Genomic DNA, 21,850 nt, shown 5'->3' with positions numbered 1-21,850 from the left:
GCCTCTCTGAGAACAATTTACCTACGCTTTTCACCCCAGTGTCACATGATCATGGAGATGACGAATCTCGGTTCAGAAGCAATCGCCCTACACATCCTTCAGTAGAGCTGAATAAAAAGCATGGGCATGGTCAACAACCAGGCAGATGCCACACAAGTCATGCTGCCCTGATTACCAGAAGCTCGGACTGTAGGACAAAAATACAGCCTTCTTGGACCACCCGCCAGAGGAAACCAGTGCAATGAATGCACTAAGTTTATCTTGTCCATTGTCAACATAAAACAAATTATTTTTCAAGGGAGAATTCTGCACTGTACCCACCAATTTTTGCTTTAAACTTCAGTCTAAAATACTCACTCTAAACTGCGAGGGGGTTTCAAGTACGTTAAAGTCAGATGATGCTGAAATCCCATCTTCCAGAGTCTCCAGAAACACCTTTTGAAATTCAAGCATCTCTGGCAAACTTCCAAAAAGTGACTCCATCTATGTGAAGGGGAGGATTTCAAAAGAGGGTATTAGCGATAAAGATCTAGATACCACTCTAACCCTCAGACACACAGACAAAGCACAAGTTATTCACCAAGAAGGAGACACAAGAAAATCCTTCAAAGAAGACAGCATATTCATTATGGGGTATAGTTTATGCATAGAGAGCTTTCCAGTGCTGGTCACTATAATTCTAAGGTAACTTTTTAAGTGGATGTAAAATTCGAGAATTCAAATTGGAGAAAAATGCAAGTCAGTAGAAAAGAACTAATCACTGTGATTTAACGTTAAAAAGTCACATATGAAAGAGTAATTTTTGGTCACACCTTCTACTACAAAAAGGGCATGATGGTCCTTCTGCATTTGTAAACTGTTGCCACTGTGCTTCGCGTCGCAGAGGCCATACACATGGCTTTGGAGGAGGCCACATGTGGGTCTCTCTGAAGACCCTTAAGTCTCAGATGTTTTCTGGGGATTAGTACATATAATCTCATAGGTCTGCTAACGGGCAAACAGACTCATCTATGGGTTAGTGGACAGAGTGATTACTTACCTCATCTTGAGTGAGAAAGGTCTCATTTTGAAGTGGCTCCAAATATAATTCAAATAGGCAGCTCAGATCCTGAAAGACAAAAGGAGTGCCTTTAACATGTCTCTAAAATACCCAAGAGTTCTCAGCAACCCTTAGGAATGATGACTCCCGTTAGGAACGAAGACGTTCATGTCCCGTTGAAATTCTTGCACCTCAATGCAGTGATTACTGCTCCCCTAATGCCAAGAGGTTAAAGCCACAATCCATTCAGCAGCTGGATTCAACGTTTTTCTTTAGTGCTTGATCTCCCACTCTGCTAAGGAAATGTCTTGTTGGCAAAGCCAGGATCTGCCTTTCCACTATCACAGCAAGAGCCCTCGTCTCCCTGCAGAGAAGTGAGTTCTGGCTAGAGCCTCTGTCAGGTGGAACCTCCTCTGCATCAGGGAGTACAGTGACAGCTCCCACGTGGTCCTGAGAGGGACAGGACGAGATCTGGGGGGCTCTTCCATTTGGGGGTTCAAGTATTAGCAGAATTTCAACTCCCATATTCAAATGCAAGGAAAAAATTCCAAACATTAGCCGTCATAACGTTTATAATCCAGGTCGTATCTCAGTCTCCAGTGAACAGCAGCAGGAGTACAGAGCAGTGGGAGTTGACTGTATTTACAAAACCCTTTAAATAAAGGGTATATTTATTTAACAATTTGAAGCCAAGACTGGGATATAAACTAGTGACAGAAAAGATTGCTTCTTCTTGTTTCACTTGTTCTGACAGGTTTTGAGACCTAAAATATCAGAAGCAGTTGACGACAAAGTCAGCGGCTCTGCCTCCCTCCTTTTTTCAGTGGAGGAATCTAGACCTGCAGAGTAGGTAAACCCTGACGTTTCCAGAACCTTCCAGTGTGGATCCTGAGAGAAAGTGGACAGGCCTGTGGTGCCTTCTACTGTTTCACTGTGAAAAACCTCCCTCCCTCACATATCCCACAGCAGCTTCACGGCAGGGAGATGTGAGAAGTTACTGGATCACATCTTAGGGAACACACACACGTTGAAATTTCCAAGTCGCATGCAGAGATCCAGGTTAGAGGAAAGAACAAGTAAAATTCCATGTTTAATGTCGACAACAGAAAGAAATTTAAAAAGAAAAATGATGTGTGTGTGAGACACCAGGTGCTGGTTATTTTGTCAGAGACAGTGACAGGCTGTTGTCATTCCTCGTGCCAGCTGATGCTGCTCGGGGGACTTACACACCGAGAGCAGGTCCACACTGAGCCGTGGGTGCAAAGAGCTGCCAACTGGGGCCCTAAGAAAACAAAGTGCAGGTTTCTTGCAGAGAGAAGGGTCCTTTCTGTCTACTTTACCCATCACATCCATCTCAACACTTCCCCAACATGCCCATGGGACAACCCTCCCAATGCAGTGTGGCCCTAGCAATAAAACGCAACAGAAATAATGACAAGGGACTTAGGCTCTGTCCTCGACTCTGCAGGTGAGAGCTCCAGACCGTCCTCAACATGTCAGAAGGGCTCTGAAGCCTCAAATACCCAGAGCACACGGAGTTACTTGGAAAACGTCATCATGGCTCACAGGACAATGCAGATATCCTGTCTGCACTCCCTGGATTTTCATTTCTTCTCCACACATTAGAAGCAGGACAAGACGTAATGGGAAATGAAATGAAATTGTCATCTCTTTCGCTTTTCTTTCTCCCCTATGGGACCAAAGGAAGGGGCTTGGGGTAGTTCTCCTGGGCTACCTGTGAGTAAGGCCTTCGGTGAAGTCCAGACAAAATGACAGTAACATTAATGAAAGGGGAAGCTCAGATTTGTCTTGTGGAGAAAGAAGGTGACAGCCACCTGTGTGTGTGTGCCAACGCGTCACTCATGGACTCAGCGAGTCAGAGCTGTGACAGGGCACGCAGTGCCAGACCCCAAGTGAGGGAGGTAGAGGGGACCGCCACAGGCCATGCTGGCGGACTGAGGCAAAGCCAGGCCTGGATCCGCGGCCCAGCGCCCTGCGCCATGCTGCTTCCAGCCATCGGCCAAAGAAGGGAGCTCAAAATAGCCCAAAGCTGCAGCCAATACTTAAAGCTAAAAAACTCCTGTACTCTTCATAAAGTGTTTCCCAAACTACTACCTGGAGGCTTCTGAGATAAATAAGTAAACTCTTTGGGTACTAAAGATACTCGGCCACTCCCCCTTTGTGATTGTGTAGCAACACCTGTGTTATGACAGCCCATCCATCATGGGGCTTTGTCCTGCACAGCAACCACCCTCAGGCAGGGTCGGGGGTCGTATTAGCGGTCACTTGTGAACAAGCTGTTCTCTAGTTCCTTGTTCCCTAGAGTGATCTCCATCCCCCTTTTACTAAACCAGCATGGACTCCCTTCCCACAGATTGCAAATGACAAACTAGAACATCTGTTTCCATAGTGAAAGCTACCTTGGTAACAAAATGAGCTGAGAATCTAATTTTTTCTGAGTCCTCTAAGCGTTTCCATCCTCTCATCTACCCTCCCTCCCCTTCAGCAATTCCTTTCTTCAGGAGCATGTGTCTACCTCATGCATGGTGGGGTCCCGGACAGGTGTAATCTGGGGACCCCTGCCAACACACACTGGCCATCACAGACAGGAGGAAAGAACAGGAAGAAATACGCAGCATCTTCTGTTACCTTCACATAGGACTTCTCTGTGTCCAGCAGCTCTTGGATGACCTTTCGGAGGCGATCCGCATCAGAGAGGTGGCGGGCCAGCGGCCTTGGAGGTGAGTCCTGACTCTCCCTGAGTCCTTCCATGCCGCGGGTCGGAGTGTCGTTAAAACTCCTACACAGCGCAGCGATCTGTTCAGCACTCTGAGAGACGACAAGAGGTGGAGAATAATGTGCAGGACACTCTGCACTCTTATCCACCGCCCACCAAGGCAACAAACAGTGTCTCAATCTTTGCCCGGCACTCTTTCAGGAATCTCCTGGGGCATATATCTAGCGCAAATGGTTTCCTGCACCACAAAACACTCTGGCGATCATTTAAGATGCCAGTAGTGAAAAGAGGAGCTCATGCTCCTTCTGTAATTACACCTGACACTTTTTCATTGTCCTAAGAGCTGTCTGACGGATGCCTCTTTAGTACTGAAAGTAGAGAATAAGGCATAAGGCTCACTCTCTGCAATAATGCTGAGATCGTTCTAAAATCAAGGGCCTGGCTTCTCTAAAAGCACAGGAAGAGACAGCCCTGCTTGGTCCACTCCATGCCCTCAGCGATTGGCCTCACACAGCTCAGTCTCCCACAGAAAACTGCCCTGGGAGACTCAGGAGTGGTGTGGTATCACAGCGACCTTAGGATGGCTTGGCCACGTGGACGTGGAGTTTTGCCCTCACATCTAACCATTTAGCTCTGCAGTCTCATGACCAGTAGCAGAGTCATGAGTGACAAAGGCTGAGCTGCTGCAGATGCTACTGAAGGGGAGTAGAGACAGAGACATATAGAAAACATAAGGTCCCTACCCTGACCAGCAGGGGGCACAGACAGGGAGCCGATGACACAGCAAAGCTTGGAGGGTACTGGAGCGGGTATGAAAGGGCTCCGTGGCAAACCTTCCCGGAGGAGGGGAACCTTGAGCTGGTCCTTGGAAGTATGTAGTCTTCGCCAGACCCAGGGAATGTGGGGGGAGCGAGGATTCTCATTCCAGGAAGTGGGAACAGAATCACAGAGATGAAGAGGCAAAACGGAGCAGGAATATCTTGGGGACTAAACAGCCTTCAGGGCCAAGTTCCTCATTAGACTTTACACACCGTAAAGGCGATAAAGCCTTCTCAGGAGAAGCCATCTGCGAACTTCTGCCTTCAGTTTGTGGTTGAAAGTCACAAACACGTCTTCTATATGCTTCCACAGTGCCTGGGGCATCATCAGGTTACACTTAAAATGTCTTTTTATTTGTCTCTCTTTCCATTCTACCCACATACAAATTCTAGCCCATCTTACCACCTACCAGTCTGTACGACGGTCAAGAGCGGGGACACTTGTCATCGCCAGTCAAATACCTAGCTCAGTGGCTGATGGAGTAAGTATTCAGTTCACCTCTGTTACACTGAAATTATTACCGACTAACAAAGCATCTTAGTCCCAATACAAATGACTAACATCCATCCGCCTTTGGCAACTTTCTGTCTCTCAACTGAAACTCTCGTTTCTTCTGTTTAAATGCTCTTATACCTGACCTCTCTCACTCTGCCTAGTGTAAAAAGATGAACATGTCAGAAGCATCTCCTAATACTCATTGAAATTCATGATTGTGCTTGGCTATTTCAGAACGCTGACAACTTACAGAAGCGTGTTGGTCAACCTCGGTGGCCTGACGCATGCTGGTTATAAAAGCTGTCACCTGACAAACTCAAGTGCCTCAAAGAGAAAACAGGACCCTCTTGTCCTCCCTTCTTCTCTTCCCCTCTATTCTACCCGCCCCCCAACACAGTGCCTTCAACTGATGGAAATATACGATCAACATTAAAACTCAACATGGATCTTCTGGGCCAGTCTTTCAATTCAATTTGACGGGTACCAGTTGAGGGCCTGGTCGGTCTCCAAAGAAACAGAAGTCAGCTCCTGCAGAAGGAGATGCGACTTGCCAAGGCAGCCTGGAAGCTAGCTAACACAAGCTTGTGTGGAACAAATGAAAAAATGTGATACACATTAACGACTGAAGCATCACTTTGGAACGGGCTGTCTGGGCAGGCTTCAGTGAAGAAGTAGGTTGTAACACAGTCTCAAAAAGAGTGTGTTCCAAGGGAGAACCACAGAACGAGCCAAAGGTACAATGGGAAAATGAACCCAGTAACGTAACAAACCCAACTCAGGGTGCTGAAGGTGAGGCCCCCACAGATGTCTGCGATGGAAACTCCCAGGCCACGGGGCTCTTTAAATCTAACTGCTTCTCTTTTATTTTCATATTAATCTTGGTACAAAAGTTAGACTAACCATAAAACAGGTACTAAGCCTCCAGCTAGACATACAGACAGAAGTAATAGAATTTATTTCTCAAACAGTTCAAAGCACGTGTAAATAGTAATGATTTCACCTGGATATGCACATTATCTACTTGTTTTTCTCCTTAATTATAAACACAAGCCTATTTCTGGTAATGCCTGTCAGACGATATTCATCCTGGGTAAACTTTCAAAGAATAAGAAAACGAGGTGGATCGCAAAGCACCAATCAGAAAACAACTTGATCTATCAAAATGTCTCATCATGCCTTGGTTAAAACAACCAAATCTTGATTCATTACTGAAGAAACTCCAACACTGTTCAGTCTTGCCATGCAAGTCTAACGAGGTACAGCAAAAGCCAAAGAGGACAGTGCAGCCAAAAGGTGGCTGCCCTTCTCTTCCAGGATGCAAGCATCATAAAGGAGCGCTGGGGAATATAACAGACCATTCCGAATTCTGTCTTCCTCCCTTCCCCTTCCTTTTCCTCCTTTCCAGTGGATGTCAACCCTGGGCACACACTGGCCTTGTTTGGGAGGTTTCAAAAATACACATGCCTGGACCAACTAAATCAGAATCTTTGGGGCCCCAGGTATGGGTATTTTTTAAGCTTCCCAAGTGATGCTAATATGTGGCCCACGTGAGAACTACTGGTCTACCATCAGCATAGCAAGCATTCTGTTTGGGTTTCCCGGGAGTGGTGCTGTCTCCAGCCTGAGCACTCTGTCCCCAGGGTCTGAACTGAAGGACAGCCACATAAAAAGTGTGTGGACTGAGCTCATGAGACAGGAGGAAGCAGACATATTCGCACCCCTGACTCTGGTTTGGGTCTGGTCCTCTCCTGAGCTAAACAGTCTAAGATAATAACACTCAGACTCCAAAACTCACTTATTTGAAATCTCTATTCTGGTATTTGTACCACTAGCTCAGACAACATAATTTTGCAATCCAGAAAAATAATCTCCAGAGCTACAGAATCTATATTAAACTCGCATATATTGTATAAAATAAGATCTGACAAAATGCACCATAAGTTAAATAGCAGCTGGTGAGATTGCAGCTTTGCCTTGCTGGGATGTCAAAAATCACACCTCACAAGGCAGTGTTAAAATAACGAGATTTTAAAAATAAAGTATCTTGCCATTTTAGAAAATTGGAATTCATTTTAAGAACACTTCTGGTAAGTTGAACTTGGAAAAGTGAACATTAGCTGAGATTTTCTTAGCAAACGTACTTTTGCAGGTGCCACACTGAAGGGCTCACGTACTACAGAGGCACCTTTCTCACCCTAAATAGACCAACTGTCGTCTAGGGATGGCTTAAGGATTGCTTGGGATCAAAAGGAGACAGAGCCCCTAAAAGGAATAATTGTAAATGCGTTTTGGGTAGTATCTGAAAGAATCACTTAGTTACATTTCAGTTCCTCCATTCTTAGTGATGGTTATAAACATCGAACTGTTAAAGGTGGAATTCTGGGTGTACCTGATCAGCAATTTCTAGGAATAGGAATGATTTTGGTTGGGGTCTTTTCACACATGTATATGCTGATGGGATGGAAAAGCACAGACGAGGTGCAGAAGACTCGAGTTCTAGTCCTGTCTCCGCCCTAGTCCTGCAGGCAGTCCTGGGCAAGACTCATTTCTGAGTCTTCAATTTCCTTGCTGATGCAACAGAAGCAACAGTACCTGTCCCATCGAGCAACCCCTCCAATTGCCTTCCGGGTCAAGGAGCACAGGGAGCTCACATTTGCTGAGGACCTGCTCTATGCCAGACAGATACAGGTGGTCTCACCAAACTTGCCAGCATTTAATCCTTGCCCAGACTTTACAGAGTGAAGAGGCATCTGCAGGACCTTGATGGCACAAGACTTGTCTTCTCTCTCGCTCACCACAGGGCTGACCACCACCAGGTATCTAGCAGAGCACAGGGCAAAGCCAGTTTGTTCCTCCCTCCACCTCTGCCCACCACGTGGTCAGGGCTCCCCTGGCCCCAGGGGAGTCCAAACACACTCCAGTTGGCCAAGGAGGCAGCCACCTGCCTCTGGAGGCATCTCTGCTTAGAGAGGCCAACACAGCTCAGCCTCACACAGCTCTGCCCTCTCTCCTAGGCCAATGCCCACCCACCTCCTCACCCCCAGGAGTGCTGCTTCAAAGGCAACAGACAGATGTTCACAGCCTGTGTGTTAGGACTCGATAGCCTACACAGTGTGTGCTTATTGCAGGATAGAAAATACCGGAACTGGAAATGTATGCCTCAGATCGGCATTTTCTGCTTGGTAGTGATCAGTGCTAAGAACCCTGGGGTCATCATGGGCCTCACCTTTTATAAGGGAGCACAAAACAAATACTTCCTTAGGAATTAATTTTAAAAATAAAATGAAAACAGCTTTCCCTAAAACTGTGCCACATGGAAAAGCATTGATAGCAATTTAAAAAAAAAAAAAAGTTTTTTTCATGTTTTTAAGGTTACAATGAAGCTGATCTCTGCTTGAAAATGATTTGATCTTATTTATAGAGGAGGAGCAACCCACTCAGGATGGCCAGATTAAGATCTTACGTGTTCGTACCATGAAAACAACAACAAGGTAACTTCATTACCTTGATTGTAGTGACTATTTCACAAAGTGTACATACATCAAGTCATCAAGTTGTACATATTAAATACATGTAAAATTTTTCATTGTCAACTATACCTCAACAAAATTGAGGAAAAAGAGACATTCAGACAGGGTTATTTTTGTTTTGTTTTGTTTCTTTCAAATGCATAAGAACACCTATCACTTCCTTGTATTAGGGTTGACATGTATCTATTTTCAAGGAGCCCCATTTCTCAGGATAAGACCGCTCAGGATGATCAAACGCTGTGGCCAGACTCTCTCAGGAGAAACTCAGGTCCAGAGCCTCGTTCTTCCACAAGCTCTGAGTCCCGCAAATTGATTCAGTACAAGACTCGTCACTGAACAGCATGCCAGCCTCCTCGTGGCCCCGTAAGTGAAAGCTGTGCCCTGGGCACACATGACAGCTGGCATGTTGACCCTGCTCTCATGTGGCGGCATCACTGCCTGAGCCTTTTCGATTTCCCCGTGGGTTTTGGAACCTAAAAGAAATATCACTGACGATAAGTCCCTCGCATCATCCATTTTGGACAATGAGATTCCGTAGCTAGTCCGTGAAATCCCTGTGAGAGCCGGTCAGCAGCTGAGTCCCACCCCGCCTTTCCTGGCTCAGTTTGCAGCCGGGTCCTCATTTAGGGCCAGCAGGTGCTGTGGACTCGCTTGTCAAAGACATCCGTTTGTACTACTTGGGTTCCAAAAACACTTCAGTCCATGCAAAAGGGAGTAAAAGTACCGCACAATTTGGGATACTACTTCAAAGGGAAATGCTTACAGGTAGCTGACATTTGCAGCGTGCTCTACTTTTGAATCTCTGGGTTAGAGGAAAAGGGTGTTAACCTGCGGAGGGAAGGCAGTAACAGACTTTGCCAACATGCAGACCTAAAAGTATCCCCTCGTTACCATGTGGTAACTGATCATTTCACAATATGTGATCAATGTGGCAGACCGGGAGCTGCCACCCGTGACCTCCTCTCCCTCCACCAGACAGACCAGCTCTATACTGACCCTTGACATAGACCGAACCCAAGTCTGGATAATGTCCACAGAGTTTCATCACACCAGGGTACTAAATAGACAAACTAGGTTCCTACTGCTCCTCCTGTCCCTAAAAAGAATGCTGGGAAAAGTAAAAACCAAGCTGGAGGCTCTGGGCAAATGGCCAGCTGTCTGTCCTCACGGACTATCCGGCCCCAGGAAGGCGTGTCCTGCATGGTGTGTGCTCATACTGTGTGCTACAAACCCACCAGTCCCTTGTCTGTAAGCCAGCAAGAGTCTGCACTATTACATAATCTCAGTGCAACGGTGGCGTCAGCTGTCAGATCCTAGCAAATTGGGGAAGTCAGAAAAGCTCCCCTCAGTTAAAAGAAAATAAAAATTGTACAGAGGACTTTTTCTCAACTTGCTCTGCAGCTTATTAAAGTCCCTAACTTACAGAAAAATCTAATATTACCCCAAATATTGCCATCGGAGGGAAACCAGGAGGAGGACAGAGGGTGAAATGGCTTCCCCAGGAAGGTTATTGGTCAGATACACGATGGACTGGATTCCAGGGGAAGTGGACCCCCCCCCCACGGAACAAAGGTGGGCCCTCATCCTGCACGTCCAACCACAAGTACTTGCCCCACCCATGCCTTCCAGGTCAGAATTCCAGGGCTAACGTCCGGCCCAAGCTCAGGCAGCTGGCGGGGCCTGCAGGCGAGTGGAGAGGGCAGCCCCCGGCCTGAGCTACGCCCAGGAGCTTCAGCGGATGGGGGAGGGGTTCGTGTTCAGCCCCTTCACAGGATGTAGTGGGAGTTTAAAAACAGACTCATGATGACTAGTTTTACAACCATTCACTTTACAGAAATGGCATGAGATTTTCATGTTTATCAAAATAGTACAAAAAGGATGAGGAAACGCTCATCTTTATTTTCTGGACCAGACAGCTCCATTTCTGAAGGCAGAATAGGAATGTAATTTGCAAAATTAAACATAAGCTTATGTTAGATGAGAGTCCTTATTTTATATTGAAATGTAAAGATTAACCTAAATAAATTGTGGCCCGAAAATGCAATTAAATATACAAGGCAATTGCCAGTGATGGGAGAGATCACTGTCCGTTGACCCAAAAAAGGCATGAATTATCGGAAAGGGAAGAACGTAGGTCTGCATTTTTGAAAGTAACTTTATATATATATATACACACACTATATATAAACATACATGCATATTTTTTAAATGGAATGACATATACATCATAAATGAGGTGGTTAACACTACATTTCGAGTTATCTCAATTTTGATCTTCTAGCTTATCTGAATTTTTTATAGTGGTTTAATTTTTTAAAAATTTAATGAAATCCTTTCCTGTCACTTAAAAAAAAACAAAAACCATCTGAGACAGAAGAGGCCTAGTAAGCATTCTCCTTGTCTGAGGACACAGTGATGAATGAGACCGACACAATCCCTTGCTCACAGTGCCCAGAGTTTGGCTGGGAGACCAGCTCTGAGCAAGTATTTCCAGTATGATCAGCGTCCAAAGCAGTGTGGGGTCCTGTGAAACAGAATAGCGAGACCTCTTCTGGTCTGAGCAAGGTCGGGGCCAAGGAACATTGAAGCCATGAACTCCAGGGTGAAAAAACTAAACTCAGCACAGTTTGGGGCTGGGGGAAGCACGGAGCATGCCAGAAACTGCAGGTCACCCAGGGCCTCTCCCGGAGAGTCAGGTCATGCTGGGAGGTTTGGCGGGAGACAGAGGCAGGGGCCTTGCTCTGAGGGAAAGCCATGTAGGGAGAGAGACCCCCTCGGCGTTGAGTGCAGCGGTCCTGACATGGTACCACAGTTATCCCTGCCACTTATGAGGTATGTACTTTACAGAAGATGGCAAAGTAAATGGTGGTGAGGGCGTTAAAGAGGGCGGAGCTTGCAGTCCAGGTGGTGCAGCCCATTTGTCACTCAAACTCCACCCCCTGACCCCCTGTAAGTGTGAAACTCCCACCCACTGCCTCAGCACATGGTTCGGGCTAAGCTTTCTTAAACAGTTCCTTCTTCCCAGACAGGAGATTTAAGCACATAGGCTCTGGAGTTACAACGCTGGCTGCAGCAATTATGGGTTGTGCTGCCTTGACACGCTTCTCCCTGACTCAGTTTGCTCCCCTGTAAAGTAGGATCATACTGTGCAGGGTCCTTGAGAAGAGTCACTGAGGGAAAACATGTAAAAATACTTAGCACAGTGCCAGGGATGGGTAGGGGCCAGCGCTCCGTAAGACTTATAAAATGTACAGGGAGTTTAATTTTCCAGTTCTCTTATGTTTAGAAGTGTAGAAGAATAAATTTCCTCTGAGTTCCCTGAAGAAAGGAACAGAAAACTCAAATTTTGTTTATTTAGCATTCTTTAAGTGAGCACCTCCTGTATGCCAGGCTCTGCTCTAGGCACTGGGAATGAAGCACTGCACACAACAGATGAAAACCTTGACCTTCACACACGAGTATAAGGAAGAGCTGGAGGAAGGGTGGGAAGAGGCAAGAAGGACAGAGGACAGAAAGTGGCACACCCAGTATCTCAGACAGACATGTGAGGACTCCGAGGCAAACATAACTCAGGGAGGAGGCATATGGAGGGCCCTGCAGGGTGTGCTGCAGCTGCACTAGGGGGCAGAGGAGGAGGAGGAGAAGTTTGTGCAAAGCCGCAGGGGAGGGAGTGGCCTTGGGATGTCTAGAGGGACGGCAGTCTTTGGGAAGGCAGAGGGCACTTCCATGGCACTTGTGTGGACCAAGCAATAAATGATCAGTGGTCAGCGGCACCCCTCCTCCCCTCAAGGCAGCTCAGAGCTGTGCATCTGGAGGGAGGGACATGGGGTTAAGTGGCTCCCAGACCAGAGTCCTCCCTTCGGGGAGGAAGATGCTGATCCACACGCCTGCTGCCTGCCTCCTGCCTCCTTCTCAATTTCTTTATTTAACCAGAGTTTGGTCAGAATTCAGGAATGAATAAGATATGCTTTCTCTGCCAAGGATATTTCAAGGGCTAGGACAGCGTTCTACATATCTAGGCATCTCCTCCACATAAAATGTTGGGTGTTTCAATGTCATTCTTATGTAACTTACACAAAACACCTCGTCCTGTGCAATATATCTATGCCAGGTACTGCATTTTCTCTTTCCCATTGTCCACCCAGAAAAAAAGATAGGGCTTGCTTTCGAGGTATAGAGAGACCTGCTCATAAGAGAAGGTGCACATGGGCCAGCATCTTTCCCAGACTTTGAATACAAAACCATGTGACCTCTGGTAGAAGAGAGGATTTAATGACCCTGCTCTGAAACACACAGGTGGATGAGAGCAGAGATGGGGCAGCAAACTATGGCCTTCGGGCCAAGGCCAGGCTTCCATCTGTTGCTGCAGATAAAGTTTTATTAGCACTTGGCCACATGCTCATTCATCAGCCTATTGTTCTCGGCTGTTTCTGCACTGAAATGCAGGGCTGAGTGGCTGCCAGAGCCTGAAGTATTTACTGTCTGGCCATTTACAGGAAAAATTTGCCAACCCCTCATATAAAGAGATGAACCCAGATCAAAAAAAATATTCTCCTTTTCAAACTAAGTCTGAATTAAAACTCGAAATAATCTATGCCACCTTATTCTGAATTTTTTCAGTGAGGAAATTAAAAATGTAAATTTAAAAAACTGACTTTTATATATTTTTTCCAGAGACTGCAAATAACATCTTGATTCACATAAGATATAAGCCCTTTTATGTGGTATGCTTTCAACTATGCCAAAAACAAAACAGAAACACCTGTGCGCTTGCCTGGCTCAGATCCAGGGCTCAGAAAAATGACTTAAATTCTCTTCACAGTTTTTACTTTATTTTGTGTTGCTTTTGGATGGGACAATTCAGTTTTCTTTTCCTATGATTTGTAGCATTAAGACCTATATTTAAACATTTTCTGTGATTACTTTGTATCACTTAACATTCATTCTAACTGTGCTTATCTAATTAAAGAAGTCTTTAAACCAATATCTTTTATCTTCTTGGCAATCTTATACTTTACGATATGACCTTTCTTATCTATCAACTCTACCGTTCACCCACTTTCCATCCACAGGTATTTATCTCAGTCCTTAGCTCCGTTTTAATTTTCTTCCATTTTTCTCTAACCAACTTTTGTTCTGATAATCATAAATTCATTTAAACTTTTATATTGACAATAACTCTGCCTTTAGTGGTTAATGTTTTCATTTAATACTATCATTCTAGTTGGTTTCCATGTTTGCTGCTGGTTTAACACAACATTTCTCTTCAAGAGTTATGTCTCTGACGTTATTCTGGGAAATTGGTAACATATTATGGAGCCATTTTTTCAGAGAAGGTCTTTAAGTGTTCCATTGTCTTAGAATGTACTGAGCTGAGATATTTTTTCTCTCTTTTTCACTTTGTTTGAAGAGAAAACGCATCGATAACACCAATTGTAATCAAATGCTTGACAGACTATAGCTTCAGCAAATGTTTGTTAGCCACCAATTTTCTGGGCAGGTAAAGTCTACACTGTAAACAGAAGACGGAGGATAATACGTTGAATCCTGCAAGGGGGAAATCCCGCACACTCAAGTTTCACAGCTCAGGCTGTATCCAGCTTTGCTCAAGACATCTCTGCCCAGCTACCTAAGCCCAGACTGTCCCCTGCTGAGCTGGCTCCTTTCCTAGGTTCTCTATGAAGTATATTTTCTTTCTAGTGGTGACTCAAGTGGGCTCCTGGTTATAAAATGTAGGGAAACACCTGGTGGCAGCTGCAGACCAAGCACTCAGCTCTGAGAGCACTTCCAAGATGCTCAGAAAGCTATAATCCAGTGGCACCTACTCCAGTTCCCTGGTGATATTCCAGGGGCATCTTAGATCAGTTTCCAGATTGTTGTAGAGTTTCATCCCCTGCTGGCTCTCTCTAGTTGGCTTGGTCTACCTTCTTTTGGAAACTAAGCCTTGGTTCTCCCTACCCTCACAGATTCCTCTTATTGCTGGGCGTGTGGGGGTCACAGGGGGTTTCACAGCGACGCAGACCCAACAGTCAAATTGTCATCTGCCCTTCAATGCTCTTAATTAATGTAACCCTACCATTTTCTAAGGAGTCTTTTTATTACCGGGACATCATCACTGACATACTGTTGCCATGCAAATATTTTATCTTAGGAAATAGCTTTGTAGGAATCCACAAGATAGATGCTATTAGGACATCTATCGCTGGAATTATTTTTTAACACTACTTTTACTGTTGTTGAAAGGTGCCATTTATTTCTTGCAAAAGAGCTAGAAAAGCAGCAAATAACACAAAAACAAGCAAGGGTATGGAAAGTTCAATTACAAAGACACTTCTACCCCTTTGGGGATGGGATATTTTTTATTATTTGGGGTCTATATAAAAATAATTCTATAAGGAGGGAGCACCAATGGGAAACTCAACATTAAATAGGTACATTCAAATTAGAAAAGTGAGTGGTTATAAACTGCTAGAGAAATATTCTCTAGGAATTACTGACAAAATTACAGACTCGATACAACTAGACCTCTCTGCTATATGCAGACATTAGCCATGGTGGGAACACTCAGCTACAGCTGCACAGAAGAAAACCACCCAATCAGCCCGGGGAAGAGACGAGTGTTTCTGTTCAGATCTAAGTGGTATTCTCCAACATTGCTGTACTTAAATGCACCCCAAAACACAGTTTTAAATGGTCGTTTTTTTTAAAGACTAGTGTCTACTTTTTGTACTACACGCTTTTAATTTTAAGGTCATTATATACTGACAGATTTTAAAACAAATTTTCTCTGTTAAAAACTGAGTGGGAGATAGAAACATTTACGTATGAGCACAACCTACATATAATACAAAAACTAGACTTCACATTACCAGACTAATTACTATTCAGATGCAAATATCAGATATTAACACTTGGAGTCCCTGGACTCAGGAATTTTTCTGCCAGAGATTTCAAATTATTGACACTAGCAACTACAAAATTTCATTACATAGCTCAATGAAATCGATTCTTGAAAGGAGAGAACAAAACAAAATAAAAAACACATTTGTGTAGCTTAGCCAAGTGTGTAAATAAAGCTAAAGAACCAAAAAGTTGTGTCCAGATTTCAAACATCAAACCTGCCATTTAAGAAATAGAGCTGCTCTGCCTCTAAGTCCATTTCAAGGGTAAGCACACACATATTTCATATTGCTGGGATTTAAACGCATAGTTGGTTTTTTCACCTTTCTTCTATGATCAGTGCCACATTCTCCGTACTAGGCAGTCTGGGGCAGTGACAAGAAATGGCTTTAGGATCTGACAGAGCTGGGCCTGGCCTGTTAGTTAACTTCTTTCATCTCAGTTTTCTCATGTTGAAAAGGGCCAATAATATCTATTCAATAGGGTTGTTGCGGGGAAACTGAGTTTAAAGGAGATAATGGATATGAAATCCACCGTGAGCGCTAAGGGCTGTGTCAGCATCCCTGCTCAGTGCCCGCGGCAGTTTACAAAGCCATTTCATATATGTGGCTCTCTTTCATTTCACCTCCTTGAAACTGCTGTGGAAATATAACCCCATTCTTTTTCACGGATGAGATCTAAGGATTCAGAGATGAGGTGATTTTCCTAAAGCCCCCTCACTCCCCAGCGAGTGGGAGGCTCCAGCTCTCCGAACCAGGTGCCTCTCCCCTTTCACTGCCCCAGCAAAGGTGAATTAAGAGACAAACACCTTTCTTTTCCTACTTCACACAGCAGGGGATGAAATCCTCCTAATGAATCCTCTTACATCTCTTCTACAATGTTTCCACGAAAATAAGACCAGGTCTTATATTAATTTTGGCTCCAAAAGACGCATTAGGGCTTATGTTCAGGGGATGTCATGCTCAAAAATCATGCTGGGGCTTATTTTCCGGTTAGGTCTTATTTCTGGGGAAACACAGTATATCCCACTCTCCAAATGCAACCTGCAAATGTGCCATTTGTTATAGTCCTGGCCATGGGGACAATCAGAGTCAACTCAAGGTGACAGCAACACTCAGACACCGAGGAAGGAGACACAAAACAGCCTGTGCTTGCCTCTGCCTGTAACATTCTCCAGAAGAAACCGAGCCCGGGTCTCCCTACCTGGGACAGGTAGACAGGAGTGTGCGCTCTGATTGGGCAGGCTGCAGAAAGCCGGTTCACTGCCCAAGTTTGATGCAGACAGATTCTGAATTCTTAAGGAACTTTTCTGAGCGTTTAAACTTCACCATTCACAATCTCTCGCTGCCACTTAGAAGCAGAGCCGTCATGGATGCAGGGCAAGCTGACGTGGCTGCCTGGCCTGACTGGCACTGTATAACCCGCACCGTAGCTCCACGAAGAAGACTCTTCTCATTCCCCACCGAGGTCGGTCCCTTTGTGACATCTTTAACAATCACACTGACTTCTACTGATTGCCATTCCACTAGGATGCCCCACAGCCACTTATGAAGAATGGCGTGGGGATAGGGAGAGGGTCCAGCATTCTGACTTGTCTGAAGCCCACCATATCCCCTTCATGTTTAAAAAGGACTGGATTTTCGGTTTTAAAATTCAGCTGAAAAATAGTGCTTGGAACCAGGTTTTCAAACAACTATAGCTTTGGGTATAAAAAAATCATACAAATGTGACAGACACATCAAATGATCTGTTAATATCCTGACAACCTTAATTAGGCACGGGTACTGCAAAGCACCATTTACCTGGCGTGAGCACAGATACAGCCCACATGCATCTTTACGTGCAGTTTCAGTTAAATTCTTTTACTAGATTTAAGCAATGTGATAATCAAGTTTGATACATTATTCCGGATTATTTCTTATCGACAGGGTCTCAAAATAATCATCTTATATAGAATGTCTGCCTTACACACATTTATCTGAGACTTCACCACCAACCAAGCTCTAAAATCTAACACTGACTAAATAACAGAAATGAAGTAATCAAATTTAAACTAGGATGATTATTTTCAATAAATGGCTAGGCAATTTTGATCAAACTTCTAGAAAATGCAAATCAATAAATACAAAGTAACCAAAGCTGTGTTTCCTTGGTGAGGAGAAGAACTGATGAGCTAGAAAAGGGGCACAGACCAGCAGCCGTACGAGCAAAACCAAACGACATCAGACAACGTGACCATGACACAATATAACTTAAAAACTTCTTTTTTAAAGCATCAGATCTAGAAAATTGTTCTTAAATCTCACCTGAGATTACTGGCTTGATAATCCGTCCTCCTGTCTCAGAAACTCATCTATAAAACCATCGTATTTAAGACCTTGCTGGGCAACTAAGAGGACAGCAGTGCATGTCCTAGAGCCACCAGGCTGATGTGGCCGGGCCAGTCTGCTCATCTGATTGTCCTTTACCTTGTGACTGAATGAACCATGAAGGGAATGGATTCTGGAGATGCCAATGCCAGCTCAAAGCAGCTGGAGGTGTCGGAAGACGACTCCTGATGTTATGCAACACTCGCGGTTTCTGAGCAGTTAGCAGTGAAACCCGGCCTGGGCAAGTGCGGAAATTTCTAAGCAATTGCACATCTAACAGCTTCCTCATGTCACATCTGTTTTCTGCAAACACAGGAGAATCCAGGTGCCAGCCAAGAGCTAGAGAGTGTGAAGGAAGGTGAGCTCCATGGAGGAGGAGGCTTGTGTGGGAAGCTGAACAAACAAAATAAGGCAGACGGAGGAGGTGACAACAAACGAATGAATGAAAAGGAGAAAAGACAGAATGGAGGGCGGGGAGGGCACCATACCTTCAATTTTTTCCTGTCTCCCATATTACTGACAAATACATTTTTTGTTGCCCTGTTCTTCGTGGTATTATCAAGAACAGCAGGAGACTGATTTACAAAACTAATAATCCAGTCTTTTCTCTCAGTAGTAAGAAGCTGGAGTTTGAGATGGTCAGCAGGCCCTAACCTTCCTAGGCCAAGTTCCTCCACGACGTCGCTGCTCTCTCAGCTGCCTAGCCCCAGATGCAGAGTGGCACACACACGGACTCAGAGCTGAGACTAGAGAGGAAATTGCAAAGTGACGCAGAACAATTTCTCAGAACTCATTTCTTTAAAAAATGAAAGCGGCCACACTGTGGGGAATGGGACCCTACCGGAAAGTGAGTAATTAAAGGCATAGAAAAGGCATTGAGATTCAAATACATCCTCAGGTATCCAGCACTAAGTTTTCATTTGACGACAGTTGCTAAGTACACAAAATATTTCAAGAAAGCACCAGCATGACTATTTCAGACCTCTTAACAATGGGCAGCACTGGCAATGCCTTTATGAAGGAGATTTTAAAGAACAAATTAGCGGGACACTCTGCCAACCCCACTCTTGGTAAATATGAAAGGTAGATAAGATGCATGGTGCCCAAATGGCGGCCAGCCAAAATTAGATAGTAATTGTGGCTGTCATTCCTTCAAAAGATAAGGAAAGCAGTGAGCAGCCACAAAGACTTAGCTCACTTGCTAAGTGACAGTTACCAAGGTGAAGTCTGACTCTTGGTACCCTCAGAACAGAAACACGTATCACCCCCTGAATTGAGCACATAAACCATTCCGTCCAGGCCAGCAGACAGCTGTTTATTTTACCAAAGTGAGTTCGATAACGTTTTGGTTTGAGATCAAATTTTAAACTCAGGTCCTCTGAATCAGTTTTTTCACTAATTCCAGAAAAGAAAACTCTTTAAAATGCTAAAACGCCAGCACATTATGTTGCGTTTGATATTCAACAATCTAGGATGCCTAACCATCCCCATCAATATTGTATTTTGGGGTCTCAACATAATAATTTATTGGCCATTTAGGGAGAGGTTGTTACTTATTGAACACTTCTCAGTATCTATTAGCACATTTAAAAAAATAAAGCATTAATAGCCAATCCCACCCAAACAGTTAGACTTGATAAAAACCAAGTTCAAAATGCTACTTGACTAAACAAAACACGGTGCTTTTCACACTGCAGGCACTTGATAATTGATTCTATAATGTGAATAATATTACGTCAAGATGGAAGCCAGACTATTCCTATGTTTACTCAAAGTCAGAATCATGAAACTACAGTTCCTAGAGTCCTAAAGGGGGAAAGCATGGATAAGCATCATGAGGTTGGTGAACTCCTGGAATTGTAGGCCACTTTTATGTGTGTATGAGCAATTTTCTGAGGGTCCATCGCTTTCATCAGAGTCTCAATTGGTCAGCTCGAAATAATTTCCTAAATAAGGAAAGAGTAAAAGACCACAGCAGATATGCGAATAAAGTATCTAACTATCTTCACCTTCATAAACCTTGAAAGTTTTAACTTCAGTAACTGTCTGAAGGACAGTGAATGACCCTTGCTAATTCTACTTGGGTTCTGCTAAAACTTAGCTTTCTTCTAAATAAGCCTCTGAACTCATGAGGAAAAAAAGACTATGCCAAGCAAAAGACTGTGTTAGATCAGGTACTTGGGCAGAAAGACTGGGAGAAGTGTTCCAACAGCACAGAGCCAGGATGGACCTCCAAGATGGCAGACGCACCCCTCAGCTACACAGACACAGACGTTTGATGACTTGTCCAAGCACAAAAGGATTTCAGTGTAAGACTTGGGGCAAAGTCCCGTGTTCTTCCTCTGAGACTACCCTATGTGCAGGCGGCTTCCCCTGAGAATATGCAGAGCCTGCAAATGGGGCTTACTGACATTAGGGCTGAGTTTGAGAGACTCAGACTCCCTGCTCTCTTCTCCCCCAAGAAATAAAATTATACTGAGGTCTCCATAACTCTCTATCTCCAATCCAGGAAGCCTAGGAAGAAAATAAAGATGGACAAATAGAGGGCTGAATGCCACAGTGGGTGAGAATGGAAGATGGAGGAATGGCACCACTTCTCCCCCATGGCCATATCCAAAAGCATATGGTCCACTCTTCAGCCAGCACAGAACATGGGAACTTACTATCCAACCCCATCTTTGACTGTTTTGATGGGAGCAAAGTCACAGTCCCCGCTGTTTCAAAGGAGAGGATAAGTAAGGAAAGGCCTGCATCAGAAATAAACACGGGAAATACGTCATGAGGTTGGAAGTCAAGACCACACATCCATAAGCATCTCTGCTGGGTCAAGATCAAACTTTTGGGCAGTCCCAGCTCTGGGGAGTCTCCAAGGCACTTCGCTGATAGCCATCATCCTGGCAGTGTGAGGAAGGGGTGTAACGATCCCAGCAGTACTCGGGCTGCTTCCCCAGAAGGTTAGTTCCAGAGCCCACTTCTACCTGCCAAGAAACCCGGATCCCACAGCCCAGCCCATGTGGTAATTCATCCTGCTGCTCTCACCGGCTCCTCTTTGTGACTTCCTCCTTTTTTCTTCTTCATTTTGTGATTCTGAAGATGACTCTCAATAACAACTTTCCCCCCCAAACACATACATTCACACATACATACATACATAAGATGAAAAGGGAAAGTCTGGAGAAGACCGAGAAAGCAAAGGCCAGAGGAAGGCAGGAAGGAATCAGGAAGGGAACCAGCTCTGTGAACAGGGAAGCCAGTTGTGCAGGAGTAAGGGGAAGGGGAAGAAAGGGCTGAAAGGACCATCTAATCCTTCCAGCTTCACTGTGACTCAGGAGATACTTGTCCCCGCTTTGCAGATTAGGAGACAGGAGAGGAGAGGGATGTGGCTGGCCCCAGGCCTCTCACAGCTAAGAGCGTGCAGCTTGCTTTCCAGACAGATCTGTTGCTGCTGGACTCTGCTGCCTAAACAGATGTGTATTCTGTACTAGTACAGAACACACAAGCCTTGTGCCACATCTGTGACACACTCACAGCCTCCTTAAGTTCCCACACCCCAGCCAAGTCTCAGTCAAGCAGCATCCCCAGACTCTGAGCTTTAAAAGCCACCCTGGCAAAGGCACAGAGAGCTGGGCACCCATCAGGCAACAGCCTGCTGTTGGCAGTTTCTGCGTGTCTGGGCCTTAGTCAGCCCACAACTCCACCAATGGCCACAGCCCCTCATCCACTTTTCATTTTGCTTCTTCTGCCCAGTGACACACTTGGCCTAACGTAAAGCCCTGGGACACTGTCCTGCAGCCACGTTCACAGAGGACAGCTGTGAGAGGAAGTGGAGAGAGGTCACCACCAGCAAGATGCTTTCCCCGCTTTCTTGTCCACTCCATGGTTCGTCATCCTTCCACAGGACAAGCTCTCTCCCTTCCCAAACTGCTCAGTGTGATCACTGCCGAGTTCCCAGTGCCACCCT

At 45.0% G+C, this 21,850-nt stretch overlaps 1 protein-coding gene across 11 annotated transcripts in view; it reads right to left on the bottom strand.

Moving 5' to 3' along the window:
* Window positions 1–21,850, bottom strand: part of TIAM2 (TIAM Rac1 associated GEF 2) — a 223,415-nt gene that overhangs the window by 15,608 nt on the left and 185,957 nt on the right. For 8 of the 11 annotated variants that reach the window (XM_074333725.1, XM_074333728.1, XM_074333726.1 and 5 more), the window contains 3 exons: window positions 3,689–3,868; window positions 1,040–1,108; window positions 358–483 (listed from right to left, as the gene is read on the bottom strand). In XM_074333725.1, the coding sequence (XP_074189826.1) occupies window positions 358–483; window positions 1,040–1,108; window positions 3,689–3,868 (375 nt within the window). The other 3 variants (XM_019749241.2, XM_074333732.1, XM_074333731.1) reach the window with 3 other exon arrangements.

The sequence above is a fragment of the Rhinolophus sinicus genome, linkage group LG05 (assembly GCF_036562045.2).
Source record: "Rhinolophus sinicus isolate RSC01 linkage group LG05, ASM3656204v1, whole genome shotgun sequence".
Taxonomy (NCBI): Eukaryota; Metazoa; Chordata; class Mammalia; order Chiroptera; family Rhinolophidae; genus Rhinolophus; species Rhinolophus sinicus.
This window is presented reverse-complemented; position numbering and strand designations above follow the sequence as displayed.